The 25,551-nt window shown below is 42.8% G+C and overlaps 1 protein-coding gene and 1 long non-coding RNA gene across 10 annotated transcripts; one reads left to right on the forward strand and one right to left on the reverse strand.

Annotated features, from left to right (window-relative positions):
- Positions 1–226: 226 nt before the first annotated feature.
- On the forward strand, positions 227–19,983 carry LOC126534040 (uncharacterized). 8 transcript variants are annotated; one of them, XR_011895747.1, is made up of 7 exons: positions 311–418; positions 8,766–8,928; positions 11,676–11,717; positions 11,893–12,029; positions 12,095–12,162; positions 17,058–17,144; positions 19,558–19,983. XR_011895747.1 is itself a non-coding variant. In XM_055072632.2 (5 exons), exons 1-5 carry the CDS (start codon positions 402–404, stop codon positions 19,761–19,763), a joined length of 420 nt encoding a protein of 139 aa, XP_054928607.1. In that variant the 5' UTR covers positions 325–401; the 3' UTR covers positions 19,764–19,983. The 8 variants fall into 8 exon arrangements, 1 of the variants encoding a protein (XP_054928607.1); XR_011895748.1 differs by lacking the exon at positions 311–418 and adding an exon at positions 454–545; XR_008613184.1 differs by lacking the exons at positions 311–418; positions 8,766–8,928 and adding an exon at positions 227–248.
- Positions 3,575–6,829, reverse strand: LOC129385687 (uncharacterized). Of its 2 annotated transcripts, XR_008613189.2 has the most exons (3): positions 6,663–6,829; positions 4,730–4,838; positions 3,575–4,082 (listed from the first exon to the last, which is right to left on the reverse strand). It is a non-coding gene; the product is annotated as an uncharacterized lncRNA (long non-coding RNA). The 2 variants fall into 2 exon arrangements; XR_008613188.2 differs by lacking the exon at positions 6,663–6,829 and having other exon boundaries at positions 4,730–6,654.
- Positions 19,984–25,551: the final 5,568 nt, after the last annotated feature.

A 25,551-nucleotide genomic window follows, 5' to 3' on the forward strand; every position in this document is an offset into this window, starting at 1 on the left:
TAAATCCTATCTATTTCGGACCGCCACGCGTAGCCGCGCAGCACGGGGCGACTCGTATAGGCTTGCGCGTGTCACCCGAGATTGCGCCGTGGATATCTCGGAAGCAACGCCCAGTTGCACCTGGATGCGAGGCTTGCCATACAGGCAAGCGCGCAATATAAGTGAATGCACTCATCTTTTGCACCGTCGAAAGTAGCGGCACGGCGGTGGGCGGCTCGCAACTCCAGACATGCGCAAGCGAGAGATAGGTCAGTGGAGGAGTGCGATAGTGACCAGCTGCCTGTGCGCAGCTATGCGCAGCGGTGAGATAGTCCAGGGTTAGTCGATGGCGTATTCAACGCGGGGAGGCGGGAGTTTTGAACTGCTGCGGTGAATTTGTTCCGAATCGCGCGGCAACCGATATGCTCGACGCGCAACGGTCTGTTTTCTTCTTTTTTATTTTTGGTTCCGTAGACGAATGTAGTTCATTATCGGCATTAGCGGGGTAATATCCCTTCCTTAAGATGAGGTTTTAAACACACGGATCACTATGGGAGTTTCATCAGGTTAGTCATGTCCATTATTTCTTTATAACAAAGTTTCAGTGTAAATTGCCTCGAAGTCCTCGTTAGAAAGCTCGCACAAATTATCGACGGAGTAGATGTCTTTCCGTTGGCATTTCTCAACAGTGTTTTATTAAATATGAGGTCCCACGCGGAGTTCCTCAAGAATTGCTTCTTGGCCCTCTTCACGTAATACTGTTTGTGAATGACATTTCGTCAGCTATTCGACACTTTCAATTCATTTATATGCAAGCCGTTGCCGCGGCAGCTTCCACAACAATAATCTTTACCAGGAAACGTACGCGCTTCGCATTCTTATTACGAGCGCCTCATCATCAATTATGTGCTTCAGATACTTGTTTTGTGCTTGTATTTAGTGAAAGGGATGTTGTTATCTATGTCGTATGCGTGATTCCAAAGAATGTGTGCACTTTCCGATTCACTTTGCTTAGTGCTTGAAGCTTGTTTCACCTCCGCTGCGGGATGGCCTGGTATTTGACTATCTCAGGGATAGGCCCACCTTTTTGCTCTCGGACATGGACAAGAGATCGCCAACCAAGGAAAGGCTAACAGCTTCGCTGTAAAATATATCATGCGGGAAGGTATAATAACATTGAAAAAATACATTTAATAATGTTCTTTCACCAGTCTGGCTTTGTTTTTCAAGGTGGCGCTTGATTCTCCCTCTTGAAGCGTTCTAAGAAAAATTATTTGATTTTAGGTCATATTATGTTCACATTTGCTCACTTTCTTGAAATAGCCAAAGCGCTTGCCACAGTGAACCACAACGTCATTTTTCATAAGTTATGTCTACTCGTGTTTAGAGGTCCTCTGCATTAAGTTTTAGGCGACCATCTTGATGGCCGCTCTCAAGTGGTATTTTGCCCGCCGCGGTTGCTCAGTGGCTATGGTGTTGGGCTGCTGAGCACGAGATCGCGGGATTGAATCCCGGCCACGGCGCCCGCATTTCGATGGTGGTGAAATGCGAAAACGCCCGTGTACTTAGATTTAGGTGCACGTTAAAGAACCCCAGCTGGTCCAAATTTCCCGAGTCCTCCACTATGGCGTGCCTCATTAATCAGAAAGTGGTTTCGGCACGTAAAGCCCCATAATATAATTTTTTAAAGTAGTATCTTCGAAGAAAGTGTTCATCTTAAATCACAGTGCATGTATAAATGCTGGAGTTGCACAACGTTATATTCTGCGCCCTTTACTATTCAATCTATGTGTAAATTATTTTTCATCGCGTTTATCCAATTACTTTGATTATCAATTAGCAGTGACACTTTAATAGAGATGTCGTGAAGTCACGGTGGTGCTATTCTTTTTTCTATCTACGTAAATGCTGTTTCTTAAAATAAACGTTTACTGGGAAGTTAGCACCTGTCCGTCGTACATGTTCCTCTTTTAGTCGGCGTCCTTCTAGCGCTCTTTTTTTTTTCTTGAAGTACTGTTATTTTAATATATTCAGTTTCATTGTACATGAAACGTATGTGTTAAACAATTATCAACTTTGAGGCACACAAAAAGTTATGTTTTCTGTGTATATTTTAATTTTACTTCACTTTTTTTTTCTGTTTCACTGTACACAAGTGTGACGTGCAAAGCGAATTTTCTGTCGCGATGAATTAAGGGCGAAGAAGAAACGTCGCCGAAGCCAACGCTTTCAAAGAGCATTTCTCTTCGTGAGGGCAGTTGCCGTTTTCACGGAGATACTTTTTTTGCAGCAACGTGCACTGCAGCCGATATTCCTTGTTCGACGACTGTTTATCCCTTCTAGCCTCCACTTTCATGTGAACTTCTCTCATGTTTAAGTATTACTATCGCGGGTCACATAATTATTATGAAATAGCAAATACCACGTAAATATACAGCTGGTCTCAAAAATTAGGCCATGTGCTCAAAGCTGGAAATGTTCAGCTGCAGCGCAAGAAGATAAAGGTCACACGTAGCCCTCATGTGTTTCTCCGTTTTTACTTTACTCAGTTTTCTTGAGCTGCTGTTAAACATGCTCAACACTTTTTTCTCAGTGGCTGTAAGAAATAATTTGTAATTTAGGATTTTGTAAAAGAAATGAATTTTTCTTCTAGTTCACATCAAAACATAACTGGGCATATAAATATGAAAACAGGTATATTAACCGAACAGTTTATGCGCACTAGGTTTATAAGACAAGCAGCATCACCTTTCCTCCATTTGTTATGACAGCTTAAAAGTCGATTTTCCACGCTATAGATGAGCTTCCGCTTCCCGTCGATCGCACGTGTACGTAGAGAAGGAAGAACAGAGAATGTACATGCCATTTTAAAGCAAGGCAAGTTAAGTAAATCAATACACACATCATTGCCTATAACAGCCACTGCTGGCCAAGTTATGGAACTCCCCCGACCCTGTCAATGAATTTGTTTTCAATTAGTCACTCCATGTATCCAAGCACAAATTTGCGATATAATAGCATCAATACGGGTGTGCAGTGTATATGAGGCATCATGGCTTGTTTGTGAAACGCATGTTTAAGAGATGTATGTTCAAAATGCAGTTAAAATCGAATGCTTTTTTGATGTAAAAAGGAACTGTTGTATAAAGTCAGACATTGCTTAACCATCTTAACTGAGTCGCAAAATCGCAAGTGTTCTCATTAGAAAATTATTCCACTATAAGGCTTGTTTTTTTTTTCTGAGGTGCTGAGGTGTTACGTGCCAAAACCACTATTTTACTATGACGCACGCCGTACTGGTGGTCTCCGGAATAATTTTGATCATCAGGGGACCTTTACGTGCCCCTAATTGCACAAAAGAGAGGCGTTTTTGCATTTCGACCCCATCAAAATGCGGCCGCCGCGGCCGGGATTTGATCCCGCCACCTCGTGCTTAGCCGCGCAACGCTCTAGCTCCTTGGCCACCGCCACGGCTGTTTTTGTTTTTCTCGGTAAACCAGGAAACCTGATATTTCATGGAGGCATGCGGGACAAAGAGCACGTGGCAGCAGTAAAACTGTGGTAAATGATGCTGCAAAAAAGAACCAGGCTACAGTTTGTGCCGTACAAAAATAGAAAAGTGTTTTATTTTAAAGCAAGAAAAACAGACGGCTTAATTGGCCACATGAAAATCCAAACAGAAACAGCGAACGTCTTACTATAGTGCAAGATAACCAGCCCATATATGAAATCATATTGGTGCTGAAAAAGAACACTCAAAGTGGCCTCGGCATTACGTTGATGAAGACTTTTGCTTCAAAACTCAATCATGAAGACACCTGATTATAGAGAAAACCTTCGGTGCAAGGCCGTGCTGCTTCGTTGGGTGCTGGACCTTGGTTCCTCTCTCAGGGTGTCATGCTGCGACTGACCTGAACAGTGGTCCTTTAATATACATACGGCAGTAGCATGGTTGTACAGAAGTCAGTGAATTAAGCACAATTCTTTTTTTTTTGAAGAGTGGTCAACGAAGGCCTGCAGTGCACGAGTGTGAGAACCGTGTGGGAGGAGGCCGCTTCCAAATTATGTTTATTCCAGCCAGATTACCATTTCGTTTCAGTCAACTGCAGAATATTAATACGTGGCCAGTCAGTAGCGCCATATACGCTTCGAAACAAACAGCACTCACCATGGAACATACTGTACACGCCCTCCCCTATCACGCACAAAACACACCCACACAGCACGTACAAAAAACACACATCCACATGCACATGCGCGCAACACACATACACACAACGCGCAGACAACTCCATGTTGGTGGTTGCTGTTTGTTTCAAAAATGCAGAAGGTTATACAGAACATTTCAGAGACAAGGTCTAGTTTATTATTGCCAATAGGCACTAAGCTAGCAGATGCGTGAACCTCAGGTTAATTGAGGCGTCTGGACTTTCCTTTAAGTACAGTTAAGCTCACAAAAGGCGACAGATTTAGCATGACAATTACTTCATTTTAAAGGAACAACAGTCAATGATGACAAAGAAAGAAAAAAGATCTCAGGTTGGTTTCCACCAGTTCAGCTACAAGTGTAATTACAACCGTACCACTATCTTTATCATCTTGTTCGGTTGTTTTTATGCGTGTCAACTATTCATGACAATATTAACATACCGTATGTGCAACATGCAGTCAGTTAGAACACGATATCAAAAACAAATATACACATTCTATCACAATTTCCTCTTCTATAACTCTCTTAAATTAATCTTACCCTTCACTTGAGGGCACATGATGAAAGTGCGGAATTGAAGCCGATCAGTGGAGACGTGATGCGACGACTTGATTACTTCTTGGTCACAATTCCGGAATCTGTACATATGCTTCAAATAGAATACTTATGAAGTTATTCAGTAAGTAGCTTTAACTAGCAACCTGAACATTGCAATCTGTCGCTCAAGTAAAGTCACCTTATTCGTCTTTTCAGGCCGGATTGTGCTATATGCTCCACGCGCTGCTTTTATAAAAAGAAGTGGCACTTTCACCGGAAACGCGAAGCGCCGATTGCGATAGAAGATTAGTAGACAGTTATACGAAGCAAGGATACCAGTTTTATCGGCAGTGTTAACAGGGAAACAGTTGCTTACTAACTGAATTAACAAGCATGGTGTCAGTGCGCACAAGCAAACGTGAACTCATCACACTCGATAATGCTGGCATCAGCAAGCGCAGCAGCAGCGGCGAGCGAAGTGACCTTCGTGCGATCCGTGGCTTCAACGCAAGAGCGGCGAGAACACAGCGCGCACAAAGGCATGGGCCATATGCAGATCAATTTCAAGACACGGCGCGCGGTCGCGCGCGCAAAGTACGCACTTGTTGGCAGAGTCGAGGTCCCTCCCGCACTGCCTCCGTCCGTTCCCCTTGCCCCCGATCACTAAATGCTCAGTCGCAAACAAGTTACACGTCAGCTATTTTCGTAACAAAGTCTAGCAGAATGACGCAAAGTAGAAAACCGTCCTGACAATTAAAACGGTGGACACATTACGCTAACGGTATAGTATTAGCTACGTCATACAATGACACATGTTGCTTTGCTTTTCTTTTTACGAAATGGTGTTGCTGCAGGTTAATTTATGAAAATTTTGAGCATTTCTTTCTCATTTTTTGTAGTCAGCCAATCATACAGTTAGTAATTCTTTGTCAGAGGCAGGAAGTGCGGCTAGCGGACAATATACGAGAAACTCTTCCTGGCCAGGAGCGTGATGACAGCGTATGTTCACGGTTCAAATGCCAGCATCTTCCGCGCTGTGGTTTTAAAATGCTCTGAGAGTACACAAAGCCACGCAGACCAGCGTTGCCACTAACTATTTTCAAAATGAAGGAACTTAATCAGTGGCCTGGCAAAATCATTTGCCGATGGTAATGCACTAAAGCACTCGCACCGCAGCTAACGAAGGAACAAAAGCAATACTGGATACCATGTTCCCTCATATGTGGCAGGTTGATATGCCGGCATCAAAACAAATAAAATATTGCACAACAGAAAAACAAGTCCCACCTTGCTTTCACTCAAACAAGCCGAACACTTGATCCTAGCTGAGAGCTAACGTCGCTTGGTGAGCTTTGTTGAGAGCTCGCGCATGCTTTCTTTTTCTTGGAGCAACAGCGAACACGAGTACACCCTTGCAATTTTTTAACAATAGCACGCGAGCGTCGATGGTAAGGCGTGTCCGCAGCCTTGTAGTGGCCAAGGACGGCGGGATTGGCAACTTTACGTGCGGTCGTGCAAGGCGAACTCTAGTTCGAATGTGTACTGCTGCACTGTTCGCTTCAGGAGTGCCCCTCACCACTGCAAGGCAACTGACACGTCGTGTGGTCGGCGCTTGCGCGTTATTGTTAAAAAGTTGCAAGGGTGTACATTCCGTAAAGCTAAGAATAGACAATATACATTTGTCAAGCCCACTGGCTAGCCCTTATGTGTGGTATAACAAAAAACTAAAGGTAAATTTAATACTCAAATCCGACGTTACCTCACAAAGCGCAGCGTACGCTGAAAAACGTAGTTGCTAAGTTTTGTCACTTTCCGCCTGAATTTTCTTAGCGGACTACAGTGTAGTCCTGTTCTACGTCGTGAACACGCGGAAAATATTGCGTAAAAGAATACGTCGTCCACTGTTTGTAATTTGCTTGAAAAGGAAACCACTCACCTCTTACGATTTACGAAACAGAAACGGAGCAGTGCTGATATGCATTGACTCGAAGAGCCGCCATCTTGATTATGGCACGGGGCGTCAAAGCAGTACCGCAGACAGCGTGCCGTGCGTGGTAGGTGCAAAAAACGAAAATATGCAAAAATCAAAAAAGGAAAAGGAAAAAAAAACTTCTAAATATTATTTTACTTTTTTACGCAGTTGCGATAATTTCAAATGCTTACATTTTAGTTTTGACTCGATTTATAGGCTAGAAATGAAGCACCGAAAAGGCCTGTTTTTTTTTTTGAACAGGTTTTTGTCATAGAACATCCACTGAAATTTATTTTTGCGGTACAGAAAATTTCTCTCACTTTTGTTTAAATTAACATCTATTTCGTTACAGTACATGACTCGCTACATTTTTTTACTCATGATGGCCGCAGCTGAAAGTTAATTTTAGCGTCCTTATTTATAGCCAGTGTTGCCGTTTCAGCAAATTCATTGCTACATGTACCCCTTTATTATCACTTTGGCGAGAAAAACTTGCATTCAGCAACCGATTTCTTTTACCCACCTGATAAAAAAAGGTTGACATGTTAGCCACTTGTAATTTATGAAACCTGCTTCGAAAATGGCCTTCCAGAACGTATTTAATAATCGAAAGCTACAAGCAGGCAGCCGAAAGATCATGTGCAGCGTCTGGTAACTATAGGTGATTTTCACAGGCTTCACATTGTGTTCACAAAGTGCGTATTTCCGTTTTTAAGCTTTAGAAAACCGACTTTAATGAGCCTAATCGCTGCCAGTTATACAGTTTTAATTTTATCTTCATTCACTTGTGTAAAGATATATTGTAATAAAATAAATTCAATATTTACCAAAGCTTATTAAAATAAATCGGGTAATGAGATTAAAAAGCAGAAGCTGAATTACCAGAGAGATCGACAGTATACAGGTTTGTATATCCTATAACCTGTGCTTGTGAACGCTAATGTGAACGTACTGCTTCTGTTTCACATGGCTACCAAAAAAAAATCTACAGAACACGGCGCTTTCAGATATATCAAGGATCAGAAGTGTAGCACTTCATCTCTGAAAACATCACGTTATTGCCGTTTCCCGGTTAACATCCCGTGACTTAGAGCGTGCGGAACAATGCAGTTCTCTTTTCTCGAACGCTGAGAACTACAAAATTTACAGGGATAATGAACATGAAATACTTGTGTTGGCAGCTCAGTTGGTAGAGCATCGCACGCGTAATGCGAAGGATGTGGGAACGTTCCCCACCTGCGGCAAGTTGTTTTTTCATCTACTTTTATTTCCAATAATTTAAATTTTTTCTATTTCAATTTGTAAGTACACGTAATTTCCCCTGTATTGTCCTTGGCGTCATTGTTTGTTGGCTTCTTATCATAACTTCAGCTCTGTGTTGTTTATATTTGCTGAAATTCGATCCTGACAATCGGTAAATAAATAGGAAATTTCAGCTGCTTTGATTGTTGTATAGCAAATATATATTTAATTTAGAGGCCCTCTGCAGTCTTGTGGTATATTTATGTTTATTGATCATGCAACTCTACCGAGACACTCGAAAACTGTTTAACAGGTCCGTAGATGAATTACGCCATATTAACTCATCTGGTAGTGCTGCGGAATGCCAACGTTATTTTTAATTTAATCCCACAGTTTTAGCGATAACTTTGGCAACTTCGCAGCAATCGTTTGCGACTTGTTTGTCTCGTCTTCATGTCACGTTTTGAATAAAATTTACCGCAGTGATGTAAGAGTATAAAAAACCCTACCCATAGCATCTCTTGTGGCGGTTTAGTTCTCACTGGTCAAGCTAGTGTAGAAGTTTACACATTGGTTTTTCGACGAATATTCTAGAAACCATCAAAGTAGAAATTTTCTTCTCAACTGGTCAATTATATTTTGACCGCGCCGTAAAATTTGGCCGCAATGTGATTTTCGTTAAAAAATACATGTGGTAGAAAGTTATAAAAGCAATGGCATAGTGCTTTTCTCTTTCGCTACGCATATGTAGTCCGCTTGTAACAATAGACATCCAAAGGCGGCTGTCATTTCGAATCTATGAAAAGCGATTTCTTTTTCATGTAGATGTTGCTGGGAGTGCAGAACCCCCATTGTATACCTGGACAGTTTCTAAGCTAGAAGCATGGCGAGAATGAAGCTTCTTGCTTTGCTTCTCTTTGCCGCTTCTTTAACTATGCTGGAAGCCAGACTTCGGTTCAGCGCTAGATGGCCTTTCATATTTGTTGTGGTAAGATTTTGTTCGTATTCTTGAATTTGCAAATTTGGTAGAAAGCAACTCCTTATGTGTGGCTTTCCCTTCGGTCGTCATTGCGATCTTTGTGAAAAGAACGAATTTTACCGTGCCTATCTCACAGAGAATCGGCATGGTAAAATTCACAGACAATTTACATCGGCATGGATAGATTTTGGCTCATCAGAAGAAAGTATTGAATTTACCTGTGCAATAATTTCTTTCTCCATTCCGTTCTGTGTTTCACAGTGGGCTGCGTCGGTATTTATAACCGTTGCGGTCACTTACGTTTTTGCTGAGTTGCTGTTTCGTAGAAACATTGCAGATGCTTTTATTTATCACTATAACACTCCAGGATTAGGTCTGCAAACTGGTTATTTAAGCAGGGGTAGCAATTACGTTTTAACATTTTGGGGGGTGGCGGGGTTTCTTCTCGAATATGAAATTTTATGATTTGGTGACAAATTTTTCAAGCATCCCGCTACGTCTGTGACTTATCACTGAGAAAATTACATTCGGCCATAAAGACATCTGTGTTTTTGCAAAACACGCCAGATGCTGTTGCAATATTGAATATCTGCACTTGCTTGTACCTCTTACAGCTATCTGGCTCGTTTGCTATTGGTGGTGTCAAAATAGTGTGCTGTTTTAAATGACACGTATACAAACAATGAAACGAACAGAATAGTAAGCTGAGGGAAACTTTTCTGCCACTATAGCTATTTTTTATGCAGCAGTGCTATTTGAAGTCAATTTTTATGTATGCATTCTTCACTTTAATAATATGCCGCCACCATGGTAAGACTGACTTGCTGCCTTCAATCACTTGTATCAGTACTGACGACTGCCGTTGGCCGATTCCTAATTGGCTATCTGTGCGACTTTACTGTAACTCCAAATTACGAAACTTCCTATAGCAACCAGAAACGCAGACGGCTTGGATGGAGTTCACTTCCTGGTCAAAACAGCCATGAGCAGAATCAACCATCTCATTATTTTCGCGAGAGAAAGCCCCCGCATATTATTCACGACATTCACTTTCAACTCATGTCCAGGCAACGGCTGTCGGCGTTTCTCTTCTACGCCAGCATTTCCTTTGCCGTTATGGTCAACATATGCCTTGCTCAAAAAAAGACTTCACAGACGGCAGTCAAGATCAATGAGATTCCCATTTTGCTACCGCGACCGTCGGCGCTCATGGCGGCGGTAATCCGGTAGCATAATGGCACACAGCAGTTTCTTCCTGTATCGGTGTTGCGCCTCTCCTCAAGCTCCTCCTAGCTCCAGCATTTCGTGGTACAGCACATGCCGACTGTGTCCTCTCAGTAGCATTTCAATGTGCTTGTACCGAATCTGGGCGGCCGCCCCTAACTGCGTCAACCCTTCCTCAATTAGCGATAAAAGATAGGGCAAAACACTGCCGGTGATGAATGCGTCTGTGAACCTTGCCTCTTCGTTTATATACTCCTTATTTCTAACCACGTTGCTGTAAGCTGCTCTTTTGTTAATAAAGTGGCGAAGCCCACATCGTAATGTAGAAGTTAAGTTGCTGTTAAGTTGCACGATGTTTCACATCTCGACGATACTTCTCTGCCCACCTAGTTTAGCCGAAGAATAGTTAATGCACTAGATCCAATATTTCACCCAGGAATATCAGCCGCTTTTCCTTCCCTGCTAAGAGGTATAGAAAGTCCATCAACTACCGCATTCATGATCTGTCAAACCGGGAACGAAAAGGAAAATGCAAAAAAACGACTGGAAAATACGTCGCTCACAACCGTTACTTGTGGTTCGCTTCATAACAGATTATAAGACGTATTAACGAACTATCCAAGGAACAATTATTTATATCTATCGTAATGTTCACCAATATAATGACTCGTGCATCAAGTGTCCGCGATGCGGGCTTAAGAGCCATAATGCTCCCGTGATCAAAGCAGTGTCCATTTCGAGCAGTCTACATTTTGGGTCTCCTGGTGCAATGGCACTGCATTAGCTGCCTATCCATTTTTTATTTATTTAGTTCGATCGTGCACAGCCGCGGTGCCCAAGCAAGAGAGCAGCGTAAAGTGCAAAAATAGGGCATCTTGCCATGTAGCATCATTATTGCAGGGGTGCTAAATTTAGACAGATATTCCATTGCTGAGTTGTGTCTGGAAGGAAGGTTTTCTGACTTACTTGTCTTGAACAAATACGAACGCACAACGTGACGACCTTTTCGCCGGAAGAAGCAAATACTGATTGCTGCTTGCTGTTGCAATAAATGAGTGTGGTAGGATTTTCGCTGAGTTTCGGTACGATGTTCCTGCTTCCTGGAGCCAATGTACTTAGTGTGTGCGTGCGCACACTAAGATATTCCGCGAAAGTGCAGGATTGATCCTGCATGGACAAGAGTACTACTGTCAGCTCACTCAGGTGAACCTTGCCCAACTGGGTAAGGCGTTTCGCTGCAGTGAAATGACTGGGCATAATAAAGGTGAGTACATGTGTGAAATAAATTAGATAAGGGTAGTTACATGGAAAGTACGAGGTCATTTTCGAAGGCATGCGCATATCTTCCCTACAGAGTGCAATAGGAGTTTTGCCTTTAAGTTGTTACTGGCTACGGCGTGAGAGCAGGCATGCAGCATGAAGTGTAAACTAAACGCAGTTGCTTTCTTGTACAAAAAATGTATTCGTGATGACATCTGTGCTCGTACATTGCACAAGCCGACATGTCGTGTTCTATTTATCAATTTATACAGCCTCGGGTACATCGAGGACATAAACTTGGCGGATTCCCAAGAGTAAGTACCTCATTCCATTTGCAATAACACTGAACGTTTCCTATAAGCTCGCTACTTATATGCTCAATATGATTGCGTAAGGCACTTCTACTTCTCAATATACAGGGGTTACATTTTAGGAAGAGGAAAACCTCACATTTTGAAGCTCACATGAACGTATTCCTGCCTGTTTCAGTTTTTGTCCACGCGAGAGCCAATATGGATATACAACACCACCGGACATCCAGAACGGCGTTGTGAAGTGCAACAAATGCAAAATATCAACAAAACTTCAGTTCACTTGATCCGATCATATTACGAAAACAGTAAAAAGTATTATCGACATCCACATGGGAATTTTTGCTCTCTATATACAGTCGTTCTTGTTTTATTCGCAGGATATCTGGTGACCTACGAGGAACCTTTGATCTGAAGCACCTGGGACACATGCTTATTCAACTTCCAGGTATCTAGAAAATAGCACTCCATCTTTGCATCGAATGTTGACTTTTTGGTATTCTGGCGCACGTGCCAAGCACGGCCAAAGAGCGCCAAATACAAGTTTCTAGGAGTGCTTACACACTTTTTACTGCATTTGTGCGACTGATGTGCTACAAAATTTCTTGCACCCAGTGATGATTCCCGCAGACGTATCCAAGAAAAGGTCATTTCTATAATGATGCGCTCATGGTGCCTAAAGAAGGAGTTCGGCTATCGGCCACTTCTAAGGCCTGCGCATGTGGAATGTCACCCCCAAAAAGCATCACCCAGTAAATACCCATTTGTCGTTCTCGCGAAGACTGGAAACCAAATATCATATGCTTCAGCATCACCCGATGGTCAGGGATAAGCAGTAACGTTACCGATTGGCGTCTGCTAAGGGCATGATGGAATTTGTTGTGCTGCAGAAATCAGCAGTGTCACTTTCATTTCTGTTGGGACAACTTATATGGGCTCCTCAGATGAGTGGCTAGAAGTCTTGCGTTAGGACCCATAGCAAGGTGTATGTAAACTGGTAGCGATGCTTCCATAGAAGCCCAAATATCAGGAAAATGGGCCTCGTTGTAACCGTCGCCATCTACGTATCGTGGGGACAACTAACAGGAAGCAAAAACTAAAAAAATGACGTCACAACCTTAAATTGCAGTGACGTGAAGTCCTTAGGCTGCTTGTCGCGAATATTTGAATTTCTTTAGCGTCCGACAATATGGCCCCTACGACAGAAGTAATTTTTTTTTGAGGCTGAGACAAGCTTGCGACTCGCCTTAGATGAAACGACAGCGTGTCCGTTAACTATCATAAGTGGCGTTTTCTTAATATGAACCCAATTAGGCTCTTATTGGCGGCAAATGCTCCAGTAGCTTTCTTAGGATGGTGAGCGAATAGGATGGGAATAAAAAACGCTGCCAAAGAGCTTTCAAAATCAACTCGACTTTTATTCGCCTTGAATAATGCAACCAATATAACTGACCAAACAAAACATGTTTCAGTGATGGAAAGTGCTATGGCCAGCACACAATCGTGTTGCATTGCAACCTATGCGAATAATTTTCGCAGAATCATTTGCGATTCCGTGCCACACCATGAGTTCATATAAAACAGTTATAGGAGAAGACAACATTAACCCACATTATCATTTCGAAAACACTCCACTTACTAACTTTGCTGGCCCTCGGACACTCAGAGACTGTGTTACGGCGAGTAAACAAACATGTCGCGACGTTTCTTCGCGGGGCGTTCCACATTTATCGTCACAAGACAAGCGCGTCGGATGCCGCAGCGTGAACTTTCAATATACCGAAAAACCTGCACTCGCGTCTTTCGCCATCTAATGCACTACGCTCGGTCACGTAAAATTTGAAGTGAAGCGCACGGCACACTTTGAAGAAACATGGAAGGAAATAATAGTAAAACTTAAAAAATAACTCGGACGCAAGCGCCGCCTTCAAGCGCGCAATTCCATTCCTCCCTACGTAATAGCTGGCTTGCACAGCCTTGCCAAGTCTTGCGGCAGAATCAGTGGTTGGTAGGGGTGGCCAAGAGAGAACTAATAAATTGTGAAATAAAAAAAAAATGCATTTCTTTTTTATTGCAGGAAAAATATATCATACGCAAAATTTACTCGTATGCCAGTATTCTTATTAAGAATTTTGGAACGTTTTCTTTTCACGTAGGTTTTCTAGTTTTTGTGTTTGTACCCCCTTACCTAGTCACGCTGCAATCGTACACCACTAACTGATGTACCTGGCGATAGGTTTTGGCACGCTTTTCGTTCCAAGCTTCGCGGCCTATTTAGATGGACCTTGCCTATAGTCTTATTCTCAGTTTCAATAAAAATTATCACAAACTTCGGACTTCATTACTTATGTCTTACCTGGAGTCAGACTAAAATGCGTTTCTAATTATTCACTGCTTATCGCCCTTTTTTCGCAATCAATTCTGTTTACGCCGTGTAAGCCGCACTTATCCACAAACATCTATAAGCGCAAATCAGGGCTAAAATTAGCGAGAAGTACTCAGCGCGTTTTTTATTGCTCCGCGATGGCACATTGCTAGCTTGACCGAGGGCTCCGTGAATTCTAACTGGAGGCAGTCCTGGCTCTCATGCCTTCACTTCTTTCTGTTTCCTCCTTTCAGTGTCCAAAATAAACTTTAACGAGTTGAATGTACACGCGTTGGCAGTTATTCGTAGTTAAAACAATGGACGAGTACTGCGCTATGAGAAGACGGACGAGGTATTCATTTATAGGTTCTTGCAATCTTGTTTTTTGTACCATCTAACGGTTAACAAGATGTGTATTGACAAAGTTGTTGTCTGAATACATTAGCGTTTTGTTGTCAAAAATGTCACCATCACCGCGGAGATACAAATCCAATTATCCATTACCCCCCTGAAAGAGAGAGAGAGAGAGAGAAAACATTTATTTATCAGGAGTTTGGGCGACTTCCTCGCAGGGTGGAGCCCTTAGTTCAGGGTCCCATTGGCTCGCGCCACTCCGCGTGCACGCCGGATCAGCCATCGCTGCTCTTGCGGGTCTGAAAGACCTGTGCAGTAACTGCAGCACATACCTTTAAATTAACGTGCAACAGTCGAAAGTAAAGTAAATACTACATGGCATTCCCGTGTCCTAAGGAAGGTGGTCAGAAGGACAACGAAGATGACGATCGGAAAAAGCAAGTTCTTGTTTATTGTTATTCTCCCTGCTTGGCTGTGTATATTCTCTGTATATATTTTGTAAATATAATTTCTCTCCTCTCTACGATCATGTGTGACCTACGTCACAACATAATGGTAGAGAGGAGGTAGGGAGAGGAGGCAGAGACGGATATAAGCTGCGCCGTCATGGAACCTGTGAATGACAGTCTTAGTACTCTGTGCTCGCAGCTCACATACACGGCGGCAGGGCGGTAGAGGGAAAAGGCGACGTGAGAAAGCGAAAAAAAACGATACTTCTTCACACTACAGCTGTTGCGGACGAACTGGATAAGTTGAAGTTCAACGTATGGCCCGGCAGTTTCACCTATTTCCTAAGAATGACAACCATACAGATTTGTCAAACGGGGGACTAATCCATGGTTTGCATAGGGAAAGTGTGCTTTAAAACACAGTAGCACCTCAGTGACACTGTACCTAAGTGGGCGCACGTCAAATTGGCACTTATATGGTCACCATGATTGCCTTGCGGCTTCGTCATTGCTTGGGACGTCATTGCTCAATCAAGAGCACAGCTGCCGCATTCTGACGGGGCGAACTACAAAAATACTCTTGTACTTTGATTTAAATGCACATTAAAGAACCCGCGGGCGTCGAAATTAGTCCGAGTCCGTAACTCCGGCGTGCTTTATAATCCGATTCCGGTTTTGACAGGTACCGCCACATAATTAAATTATTGTTTAGTAATTTTTTCTAGAGGCGATATTCCGTGACAGGCAATAACGATGCTAAGTTTCTCGGAGGCTATAAACAGTGGCGCACAACAACGCCTCAAGCAAAGACGTCTCACTGTGTGTTCTGTGTACTACGCAGAGAAACAGCAGGGGTGTACGCAAAGAAAGGTTTAACATCAACTCGCCATTAGCGTACTGGAATAAACACTACGTAAAATAAACACTCGAAGTCAACATAGCTCCTAATTATCGTCAAAGCAAACAACACAGCAACGTTCGCTTACACTGGTTCCCACAGTGCTTGGGATCCGCCTAATCTTTTGCGCTGTGTAGCCGTACAAGCAGAACTTTTCAACATTTTCAACATTTTTTCAACATTTTTTCAACATTCAACATTTTTTTTATTAGTGTGAACTACAAGCGCAATTACTGCTCACGAGAGCGCCGTCCAGAAGAGAAGCACCGGCATGTGCTACCACTTTGAGGCCGCATGTAGGAACAACAATATTACTGCAATTACCCCCACCATAAAAATTATACCCATTGTGTTAATAACTGGTAACACGCTTTCAGGATTTACAATTTTGAAAACGATGTAGGAGAATGCTTTGTTAATAAACGACCACCAACACTTGTTTCCTAATCATCAGCTCTTCGTAATAACATGATCACGTCGCAGTTGTGGTTTACGGGCCTGCGAATGTGCCCCTACTGCTGTCTATTTTGTGCAGAATTGCTATCGCTATATCATTTCCTCCAGGGAATTTCTTAACATTCTGCTTGATAACCTTTCTACACGCTAGTATTTCGGATGCCTACAAATATGAATAATCGCAATCTTTGCAGATTCATATTTTAATTTTTTTGCACTAATTCGCTCATCCAAGAGCAGGCGCAATGCAGCTGATACTACTTAAAGTGCTGGCTCCGACTTTCCATGATCTTTCTGGCATTCACTCGGTAGCTAAACAAAATCCTGTGCACTCTCCTATTACAGTCAAAGCAAATCAATTATTATGCAGGGAACTATTAATGCAATGACTAAGTTACTTGACGTCATCAGCAACAATTAATGGGGCGGTCCAGCTACAAGAGGTCATCTTTTTATCATTTGGTGCGTTTCCGGACCAGTGGTCTTTATTGCGTCAATGACAGACACAATTTACATTGTATTAGACAAAATAGATGCTAAACGCAACACGGCGTGTTGCGTTTATTTTTACAAGTAAAACTCTTGCTTGGGCTAGTTGGTTCATGCTTGAAGTAGTAAAGGCCAGGCGCAGAAGATCAGGACTCAAGAAGAAGAACACAAACGACAGGACCGCCTGCCGCCGGTCCTGTCTTTTGTGTTCTTCTTGAGTCCTAGTCTTCTGCGCCTTGCCTTTACTACTTTATTTCTACACCTAAGACAAAACTACGCACTTCCTTATAAAGGACAACCTGCAATGAGATAAATGTTGTTGTCTTTTTCAGGTGCCCCGTACAATCAGACGGAAGATATATTGTATATGAGTAGAAAGCAAAGATGTGCAGTGATTAAGATAAGGTCCACGCTTCAAGGTTAGTGTTTATACGCGGTTTTCATTACGAAGGTGTCATTACCCCAACCGATACCCTGCAGAAAGTTTATTGGAAAAAGGAGAATAATTTTCCAGACTATTTTGGCAGATTTAAACATTATCTTTTCGAATGTTTTATTGCTTCGCTACAAATGCTTTTCAATAATCAATAATATTCACATGAAATAAATGGAACACCCCATAATCGGCAGAGGACGAACGCCTTTTCAATTGCGCATATACATTTATTACCATCTTAACAACTTACGGAATTACACCCGTTTCACTAAAACGCAATCGAGAATCGCCCTTACACAGTAAGCACTTGTTGCCGCTATAGAAAATGAAAAAAAAAGAAGGTACCCAACTAACTGTGCTACACAAAAGGTGTATGCCAACTAAGATAATAGCTAAAATATACATATTTAATCTTCTTCGTCAGCCCGCTTAGATTTAGTGCAATACAAAATATTTCCATCTCACATGTGCACTTTGATTTCGTTTATATATTGATATGCTCTCTATGGCGAACGCTTACGAGTTGAAGTGGTTCAATATTCGCCGGCTTAAAATTATTTCATATACACTCCCGAAACATATTGAGAACTGCATACATCATATCAATATAACATTTGCAGGTTACCGCAGAGGTGATCACTGCGTTTAGTGATCACTGTAGATATAGCGGCCTTATGTGATGGTCACCAGTAAATTTGGCACTCGTGACACCCGCGTATTATAATACATAGTAAGGTTCGTTACAGTGCAACACAAGACAAGGACAAAAGAAAGTATAAAACGACGACACGGCGCTTTAGTGTTTCAGCACCGTGTCGTCGTTTTATACCTTCTTTTGTCCTTTTCTTGTGTTGCGCTGTAACGAACCTTACTATGAATCCCAACCAACTGGCTCAACTTGCCGTCTTGATGCAGTATTATAATTCCACAAAAGCTAATTAGTGATAAGGTAAAATCTCAGCTGCGTTTTTGTGGTTTTGAAGGTAATTATTCTTTGCATGTTACCCACTGCCGCAGCGTTTCAGATAGTAAAGAGATCAAGCAACGTCAATTTGGATGTGCAAGTAAAGGCTACATGTTCCACAAAAATGGCACTTCATACCAGCCCTTGAACCTAATTTTGTGAAACAGTTTTTAGCTTATTCATTCGATGTTATCAGATAGAAAAAACTGCGTTTATTTTATTTTTAAAGGTATGGCTTTTGGCCTTTATTGTTGAGTAATTTCTGTGCAATCACTTTATTATTTGTAGATCTAGGTAATATGCAGCTCAAAAGAAGTAAATGTGGGTGGGTCGGCGATATTCACATGGGGACGAATTACCAGCGAAGCTGTTTAAGCTGCATACGTCGCCTGCATACATTACAAAATCATAGGTCCTTTCTTAGACGTTCCCACACTACGCCGGCACAAGCACCACAGTGGTCACCACACATCTTTTTTTATGCCGCACCACACTTCACCGCCACAAGCGCCGCCACCGTCGACGCGCCTCCAACTCATCTGCCGCAACCGCTGCTGCAGCTGGGCCGACACCTCCGACGCACATGACGTTTTAACTACAGAAGCACAGGACAAGTGCGCAGGAACCACCGCCACGCTCTTTCCCCCTCTCTCCCCACCCGTCTCCATTGCTGCGGCACCGTCGCCGCACAATTTCTCCGTTGCCCCTACCCATTTCCATTCCAGCTACGCATGTAACTCCGACGCGATTGACGTTATAATCACAGAAGTGCTGGCCACGTGCACAGGCGCTGTCGCCATACACTTTCCCACTCTCCCCTAAATGGCCGAATGCGCGCGCACTCCTGTCAACGGTGCGGACGCAAGGCGCCCAGGGTGCCCCCTTGGGAACGTATGCACAGGCCTCATACGTGTGCTAGAGTAAAACAGCTTCGCTGTAATACAGGTATTTTCTTTGTGAAACACTTGCGTTGGCCGGTATAAAGTTCGTGTATATTTGAAAACATACAAACAAAAATATACCTAATAATGCAACATACTGTCAGGCCCAGTATATAATAGCCGTTTATGTAAGAACGGTTATTTAGCTTATATATAGTGATTTAATTTGAGAAAGCTTCGATAAACGTCATAGAACGTGGTGACTTCAGCAAGTTTGGGGTCCTCTCTTGGTGACTGCAATAGAATAGGCCTTGGTTGTATTTGCAAGCACACGGCATTTCGCTACAATGTTAAAGCAAATAACTATTTCAGATGCCGCATAAGTTATCTAGAAGTTATGTGGATTACTGCTTTTTCAATGTGCATTACTTTCTTTGCGGTAGTAAGGGGTAGATACTATTCCATAACTGTGCAATATACAGGTTTGCAATTTCTTTTGGATTAAGATGTCTGCGAGAAGTACTAAAATGTTATGTTTATTATTCTATTAGGAAGTCCCGCTACCTACGACCTCCGAGTACGGAACTCCTCCATTACCCGGGGTCCCAGCCGAGGCTGCAAGAGAAAATTTAGGAGATACTCACGTGGATCACATGGTACTTACCAAACAACGTGTCAGGAGATACTACGGAACATAACCCAACCACTATCTACTATTGCAGCTAAAGCGAACCCGCAAAGCCAGCACGCTCGCTAGACTTTGCACCAGCTTTGTGGAGATGTCTACAATAAGAGCGCTTGATGCCTTTTTCAAATTATGTTAGCCCCGCACCCCAAGTTTTCAGTTTCACTAAAAGTAAGTAGATGACATCAATGCGTGACATCCTGAATTTGCATAAACGGCTTTCATCTTTCAAAACGCAGGGAAACATTATCGGTGTATCTCTAAGAAATAAAGAATTGGTTACAGGACCATATGATCAAGGCACGTTCATGAGTCTGGATATTAGAACCTGCGCATATTGGCGGGTAGTAACGCATTGCTAATTCTGTTGACCCTATATGTATGTGTAATGTGCATGGTACCTTCGTCTCGAGGAAATAGGATCTCAAGTAGCAGCGGTCAGAAGTCGCAGACGCACACAGACAGCAACTTAATACGCAGAACTGACTCTCAGCCTCTAAGCCTCTTAACATATGGCGCCATAAAGCCTTGTAACAAGAACATAACTCCACTTAGTTAAGGAGTGTAGCGGTGGCGTAGAGGTGGAACACCCGCCTCGCGTGCAAGAGGTCCGTGGTTCGAATCGCGGTGCCGCGCAATTTTGTACCGGAACAAAAGAAATCGCGTGATGAAAAAAATTGCATAAACAGGCCTGGAGTGTGGCCTGATCCCGGTGACCAGAACCGGCAACGCACTCCCTCACCAGAGCAGGATTGGCCACCCTGGTGCAGTACTCGGCCACAACCTCCTATATGAACATAATAATCAAACCCCGGCCCTCAGTCCCCAGCAGCTGCGAAGCAACTGACCACGGCGGTGGTCAGACCTGTGACGCAGCAGATGGTGCTAAGAATACGTGGCTCCAGACAGGCCGCCATTGTAATATGAACCTGGCAACGTTTAACGCTACAACGTTATCTAGTGAGGCGAGTCTAGCAGTGCTATTGGAAGAATTAGAGGGCAGTAAATGGGATATAATAGGGCTCAGTGAAGTTAGGAGGCCAAAAGAAGCATATACAGTGCTAAAAAGCGCGCATGTCCTGGGCTACCGGAGCTTAGCGGAGAGACCATAACTAGGAGTAGGATTCATGATTAATAAGGATATAGCTGGTAACATACAGAAACTCTATAGCATTAACGAGAGGGTGGCAGGTCTTGTTGTGAAACTTCATAAGAGGTATAAATTGAAGGTCGTACAGATCTACGCCCCTACATCCAGTCATGATGACCAGGAAGTCGAAGGCTTCTATGAATACGAGAAATCGGCGAAGAGTAGAGTGAAAACAAAATACGCTATACTGATGGGCGACCTCAATGCCAAGGTAGGCAAGAAGCAGGCTGGAGACAAGACAGTGGGGGAATATGGCATAGACACTAGGAATAGCAGGGGAGAGTTATTAGTAGAGTTTGCGGAACAGAATAATGTGGCGATAATGAATACCTTCTTCCGCAAGTGGGATAGCCGAAAGTGGACGTGGAGGAGCCCGAACGGCGAGACTAGAAATGAAATAGACCTCATACTCTGCGCTAACCCTGGCATCATACAAGATGTGGACGTGCTCAGCAAGATGCGCTGCAGTGACCATAGGATGGTAAAACTCGAATTAGCCTAGACCTGAGGAGGGAACGGAAGAAACTGGTACATAACAAGCCGATCAATGAGTTAGCGGTAAGAGGGAAAATAGAGGAATTCCAGATCAAGCTACAGAACAGGTATTCGGCTTTAACTCGGGAAGAGGATGTTAGTGTTGAAGCAATGAAAGACAATCTTATGGGCATCATTAAGGAGTGTGCAATAGAAGTCGGTGGTAACACCGTTAGACAGGATACCAGTAAGCTATCACAGAAGACGAAAGACCTGATCAAGAAACGCCAATGTATGAAAGCCTCTAACCCTACAGCTAGAATAGAACTGGCAGATCTTTCGAAGTTAATCAACAAGCGCAGGACAGCTGACATAAGGAAGTATAATATGGATAGAAATGAACAAGCTCTCAGGAACCGAGGAAGCCTAAAAGCAGTGAAGAAGAAACTAGGAATTGGCAAGAATCAGATGTATGCGTTAAGAGACATAGACGGCAATATCATTACTAATATGGATGAGAGAGTTCAAGTGGCTGAGGAGTTCTATAGATATTTAAACAGTACCAGTGACACCCACGACGATAATGGAAGAGAGAAGAGTCTAGAGGAGTTCGAAATCCCACAGGTAACACCGGAAGATGTAAAGAAAGCCCTGGGAGCTATGCAAAGGGGGAAGGCACCTGGGGAGGATCAGGTAACAGCAGATTTGTTGAAGGATGGTGGGCAGATTGTTCTAGACAAACTGGCCACCCTGTATACGCAATGCCTCGTGACTTCGAGCGTACCGGAATCTTGGAAAAACGCTAACATAATCCTAATCCATAAGAAAGGGGACGCTAAAAACTTGAAAAGTTATAGACCGATCAGCTTACTGTCCGTTGCCTACAAAGTATTTACTAAGGTAATTGCAAATAGAATCAGGAACACCTTGGACTTCTGTCAACCAAAGGACCAGGCAGGATTCCGTAAAGGCTACTCAACAATATACCATATTCACATTATCAATCAGGTGATAGAGAAATGTGCGGAATATAACCAACCCTTATATATAGCTTTCATTGATTACGAGAAAGCGCTTGATTCTGTCGAAACCTCAGCTGTCATGGAGGCATCACGGAATCAGGGTGTAGACGAGCCGTATGTAAAAATACTGAAAGATATCTATAGCGGCTCCAGAGCCACCGTAGTCCTCCATAAAGAAAGCAACAAAATCCCAATAAAGAAAGGCGTCAGGCAGGGAACTACCATCTCTCCAATGCTATTCACAGCCTGTTTACAGGAGGTATTCAGAAACCTGGATAGGGAAGAATTGGGGATAAACGTTAAAGGAGAATACCTCAGTAACTTGCGATTCGCTGATGATATTGTCTTGCTTAGTAACTCAGGGGACGAATTGCAATGCATGCTCACTGACCTGGAGAAGCAAAGCAGAAGAGTGGGTCTAAATATTAATCTGCAGAAAACTAAAGTAACGTTTAAGACTCTCGGAAGAGAGCAGCAATTTACAATAGGTATTGAGGCACTGGAAGCGGTAAGGGAATACATCTACTTAGGGCAGGTAGTGACGGCGGATCCTGATCATGAGACGGAAATAATCAGAAGAATAAGAATGGGCCGTGGATGTGTTTGTCAGGCATTCTCAGATCATGAACGGCAAGTTGCCATTATCCCTCAAGTTAAAAGTGTATAATAGCTTTATCTTACCAGTACTCGCCTACGGGGCAGAAACCTGGAGGCTTACAATAAGGGTTCTACTTAAATTGAGGACGACGCAACGAGCTATGGAAAGAAGAGTGATGGGTGTAACGTTAAGGGATAAGAAAAGAGCAGATTTAATGAGGGAACAAACTCGAGTTAATGACAGCTTAGTTGAAATCAAGAAAATGAAATGGGCATGGGCAGGACCTGTAAAGAGGAGGGAAGATAACCGATGGTCATTAAGGGTTACGGACTGGATTCCAAGGGAAGGGAAGCGTAGCAGAGGGCGGCAGAAAGTTAGGTGGGCGGATGAGATTAAGAAGTTTGGAGGGACCACATGGCCACAATTAGTACATGACCGGCGTTGTTGGAGAAGTATGGGAGAGGCCTTTGCCCTGTAGTGGGCGTAACCAGGCTGATGATGATGAGTTAAACTTGATACCTAAATAAATTTAGAGAAGGTTTTAAGCAATAAGCGGATCGTTCTATTTCACTTCGCGGATTGAATGCAGAGTTTGAAGCATTGTACGTTTTATTTGCCAATATGGTCGATATAAAGCATGATATCTCAAAGAATGTCGCGCACAGTGTTTCATAACTGATGCCCGCACTATTCCTACATCGAATATCCAATCCGTTGGAGGCTTAAAATGCACCGGCTTATAATTATATTCATCAACGTCACCTTACTCATGATGATAATTATCATCGTCAGCCTATATTTAAGTACATTGTAGGACGAAAACATCTGCCAGTGATCCACAAATATCCCTGTCTTGCGCTACCTGATTGCAACTCGAGCCTAAATATTTCCTAATTTCATCACGTCACCTACTTTTCAGTGGTCCTCAACAGCGTTTTCACTGCCTTGGCACTCATTCTGTAACTCTATTTGCCAACGAGTTATCTGCGCGGCGCATGACATGAACTGCCTAGTTCGATTTCTTTATTGTATTATCAACTGTAATTTCGGATATTCCTGTCTGACTCTGATCTGCACCGTTCTATTCCTTTCTGCTAACGTTACACCTAACATTCTTCGTAGGACGACTCTTTGTGTGCCACTTGTCTTGTTTTCTTGCTCTTTTGGTAACCTCCATATTGCTAGCTAATTTGTTACCGTCGTTAAAGTTTTTTGGCTGCACAATTTTTTAAGCGAACGCCTCAGACGGCTCACGGGACGAAAATTTGACCATTCCCGTCCGGCGTTATGGCTCCAAAATTAGGGTTTGAACCCTCGGCACGACAGTCAAACTCTGGACATCTGGTGATAATTACGGCAAAAGCAATTAGCGCGCAATTCATTAAGGTAGATTTAGTTCGGCCTGTGCAAACCACGACCTTTGCTGTTAAGGCGAAGGAAGGTAATTCGAAGTTCATTAAAATAGTCCCTAAGGTAGAGCTAGAGGTAGAGGAAATAAGGTGTTTGAGGTCACTTAATGCACTCTACACATGACCTTTGGTGGGAGTCCAACCCATAATCTTTGGTGTTAATTAAGGCGAAGACAAGACACTGCATACCACGACCCACCATAGAGATATGGGTAAACCAGCCATAACTCTAATTTCGATTCCAAATCATATTGTGAAGGTCGAAAGTTGAAACAACTACGTCTGGTGTTAATTAAGGCGAAGGTATTTAACGCACTGTTACTAGCCCCACAAAGGTCGAACACAAGTTCACGTGGAGGAAAATTAAAAGAAATTGATAACACGTATTTCTGGCCATGGAGAGTATACTGGTATGAATAAGACAGCGAAATTATAATTGAAGAGAAATAAGTATTATGGAAATTATTTAGGTAGTAATTCATTTGCTGAACTATGCACAACTGAACATTCCCTACAGAATATCAAAAAACACTAGTAGGGGCAGTACATTGGGCTTACAGCAAAAAATCTGAATTTTCAGGCATCAAAATTAGTGCATCAAAAATGGCACGTTCAGGTTTGTGGGATTACCATAGAGTTGATTAAGACACCCGCACCCAAGACTTCTATAGGAGTCGAACCTGCGACCTTTGGTGTTAATTAGGGCGGAGTTAAGGAATGCACTGTTAATAAGTTAGGGGTAATTAAGGGCACTGGAACCGACGAGATTTGATGGCAGGGAACAATAGCAAGTAACAATGCATTAAAATGAAAATGTCAGTAATCTAAAAAAATGTATCGGGAGCCCACAAGGTTTTATCATTATCCTCTTTTGCGTGTGCTAAAGTGACTGTGCCTTTTTTTTTGTTTTTGTAACGACAGTGGTAAGTTCCCAGTCAAGATTTGGCAATGCCCGCCGTATGAGTTCCAACTCATTTGTATTCAGCTGTGAGTTTTCTTCTGATGAACAGAGTACCCTGTAAATAATTGATCTAGACAAAGGCACTCCAGCAGGAACTCCATACACTGTAACAAGAAAAACAGCTAGGTGGGCGTTTTTCGCTTGTCCTCTAGCGCATTCCCATCTGTACATGTTTTTACTCCCATTGAATAGGGCGTTTGATAAACTCCCATTTAGGTAAACATCAGTCAGTCAGCATACTGCGAG

This window comes from Dermacentor andersoni, chromosome 7, assembly GCF_023375885.2.
Source record: "Dermacentor andersoni chromosome 7, qqDerAnde1_hic_scaffold, whole genome shotgun sequence".
Taxonomy (NCBI): Eukaryota; Metazoa; Arthropoda; class Arachnida; order Ixodida; family Ixodidae; genus Dermacentor; species Dermacentor andersoni.

Coding starts and splice junctions, on each gene's coding strand:
- LOC126534040 (XM_055072632.2), top strand. Junction 12,163..17,057: donor CATGCTTATTCAACTTCCAG/GTATCTAGAAAA, acceptor TGTCTTTTTCAG/GTGCCCCGTACAATCAGACG. Junction 17,145..19,557: donor GATAAGGTCCACGCTTCAAG/GTTAGTGTTTAT, acceptor TTATTCTATTAG/GAAGTCCCGCTACCTACGAC.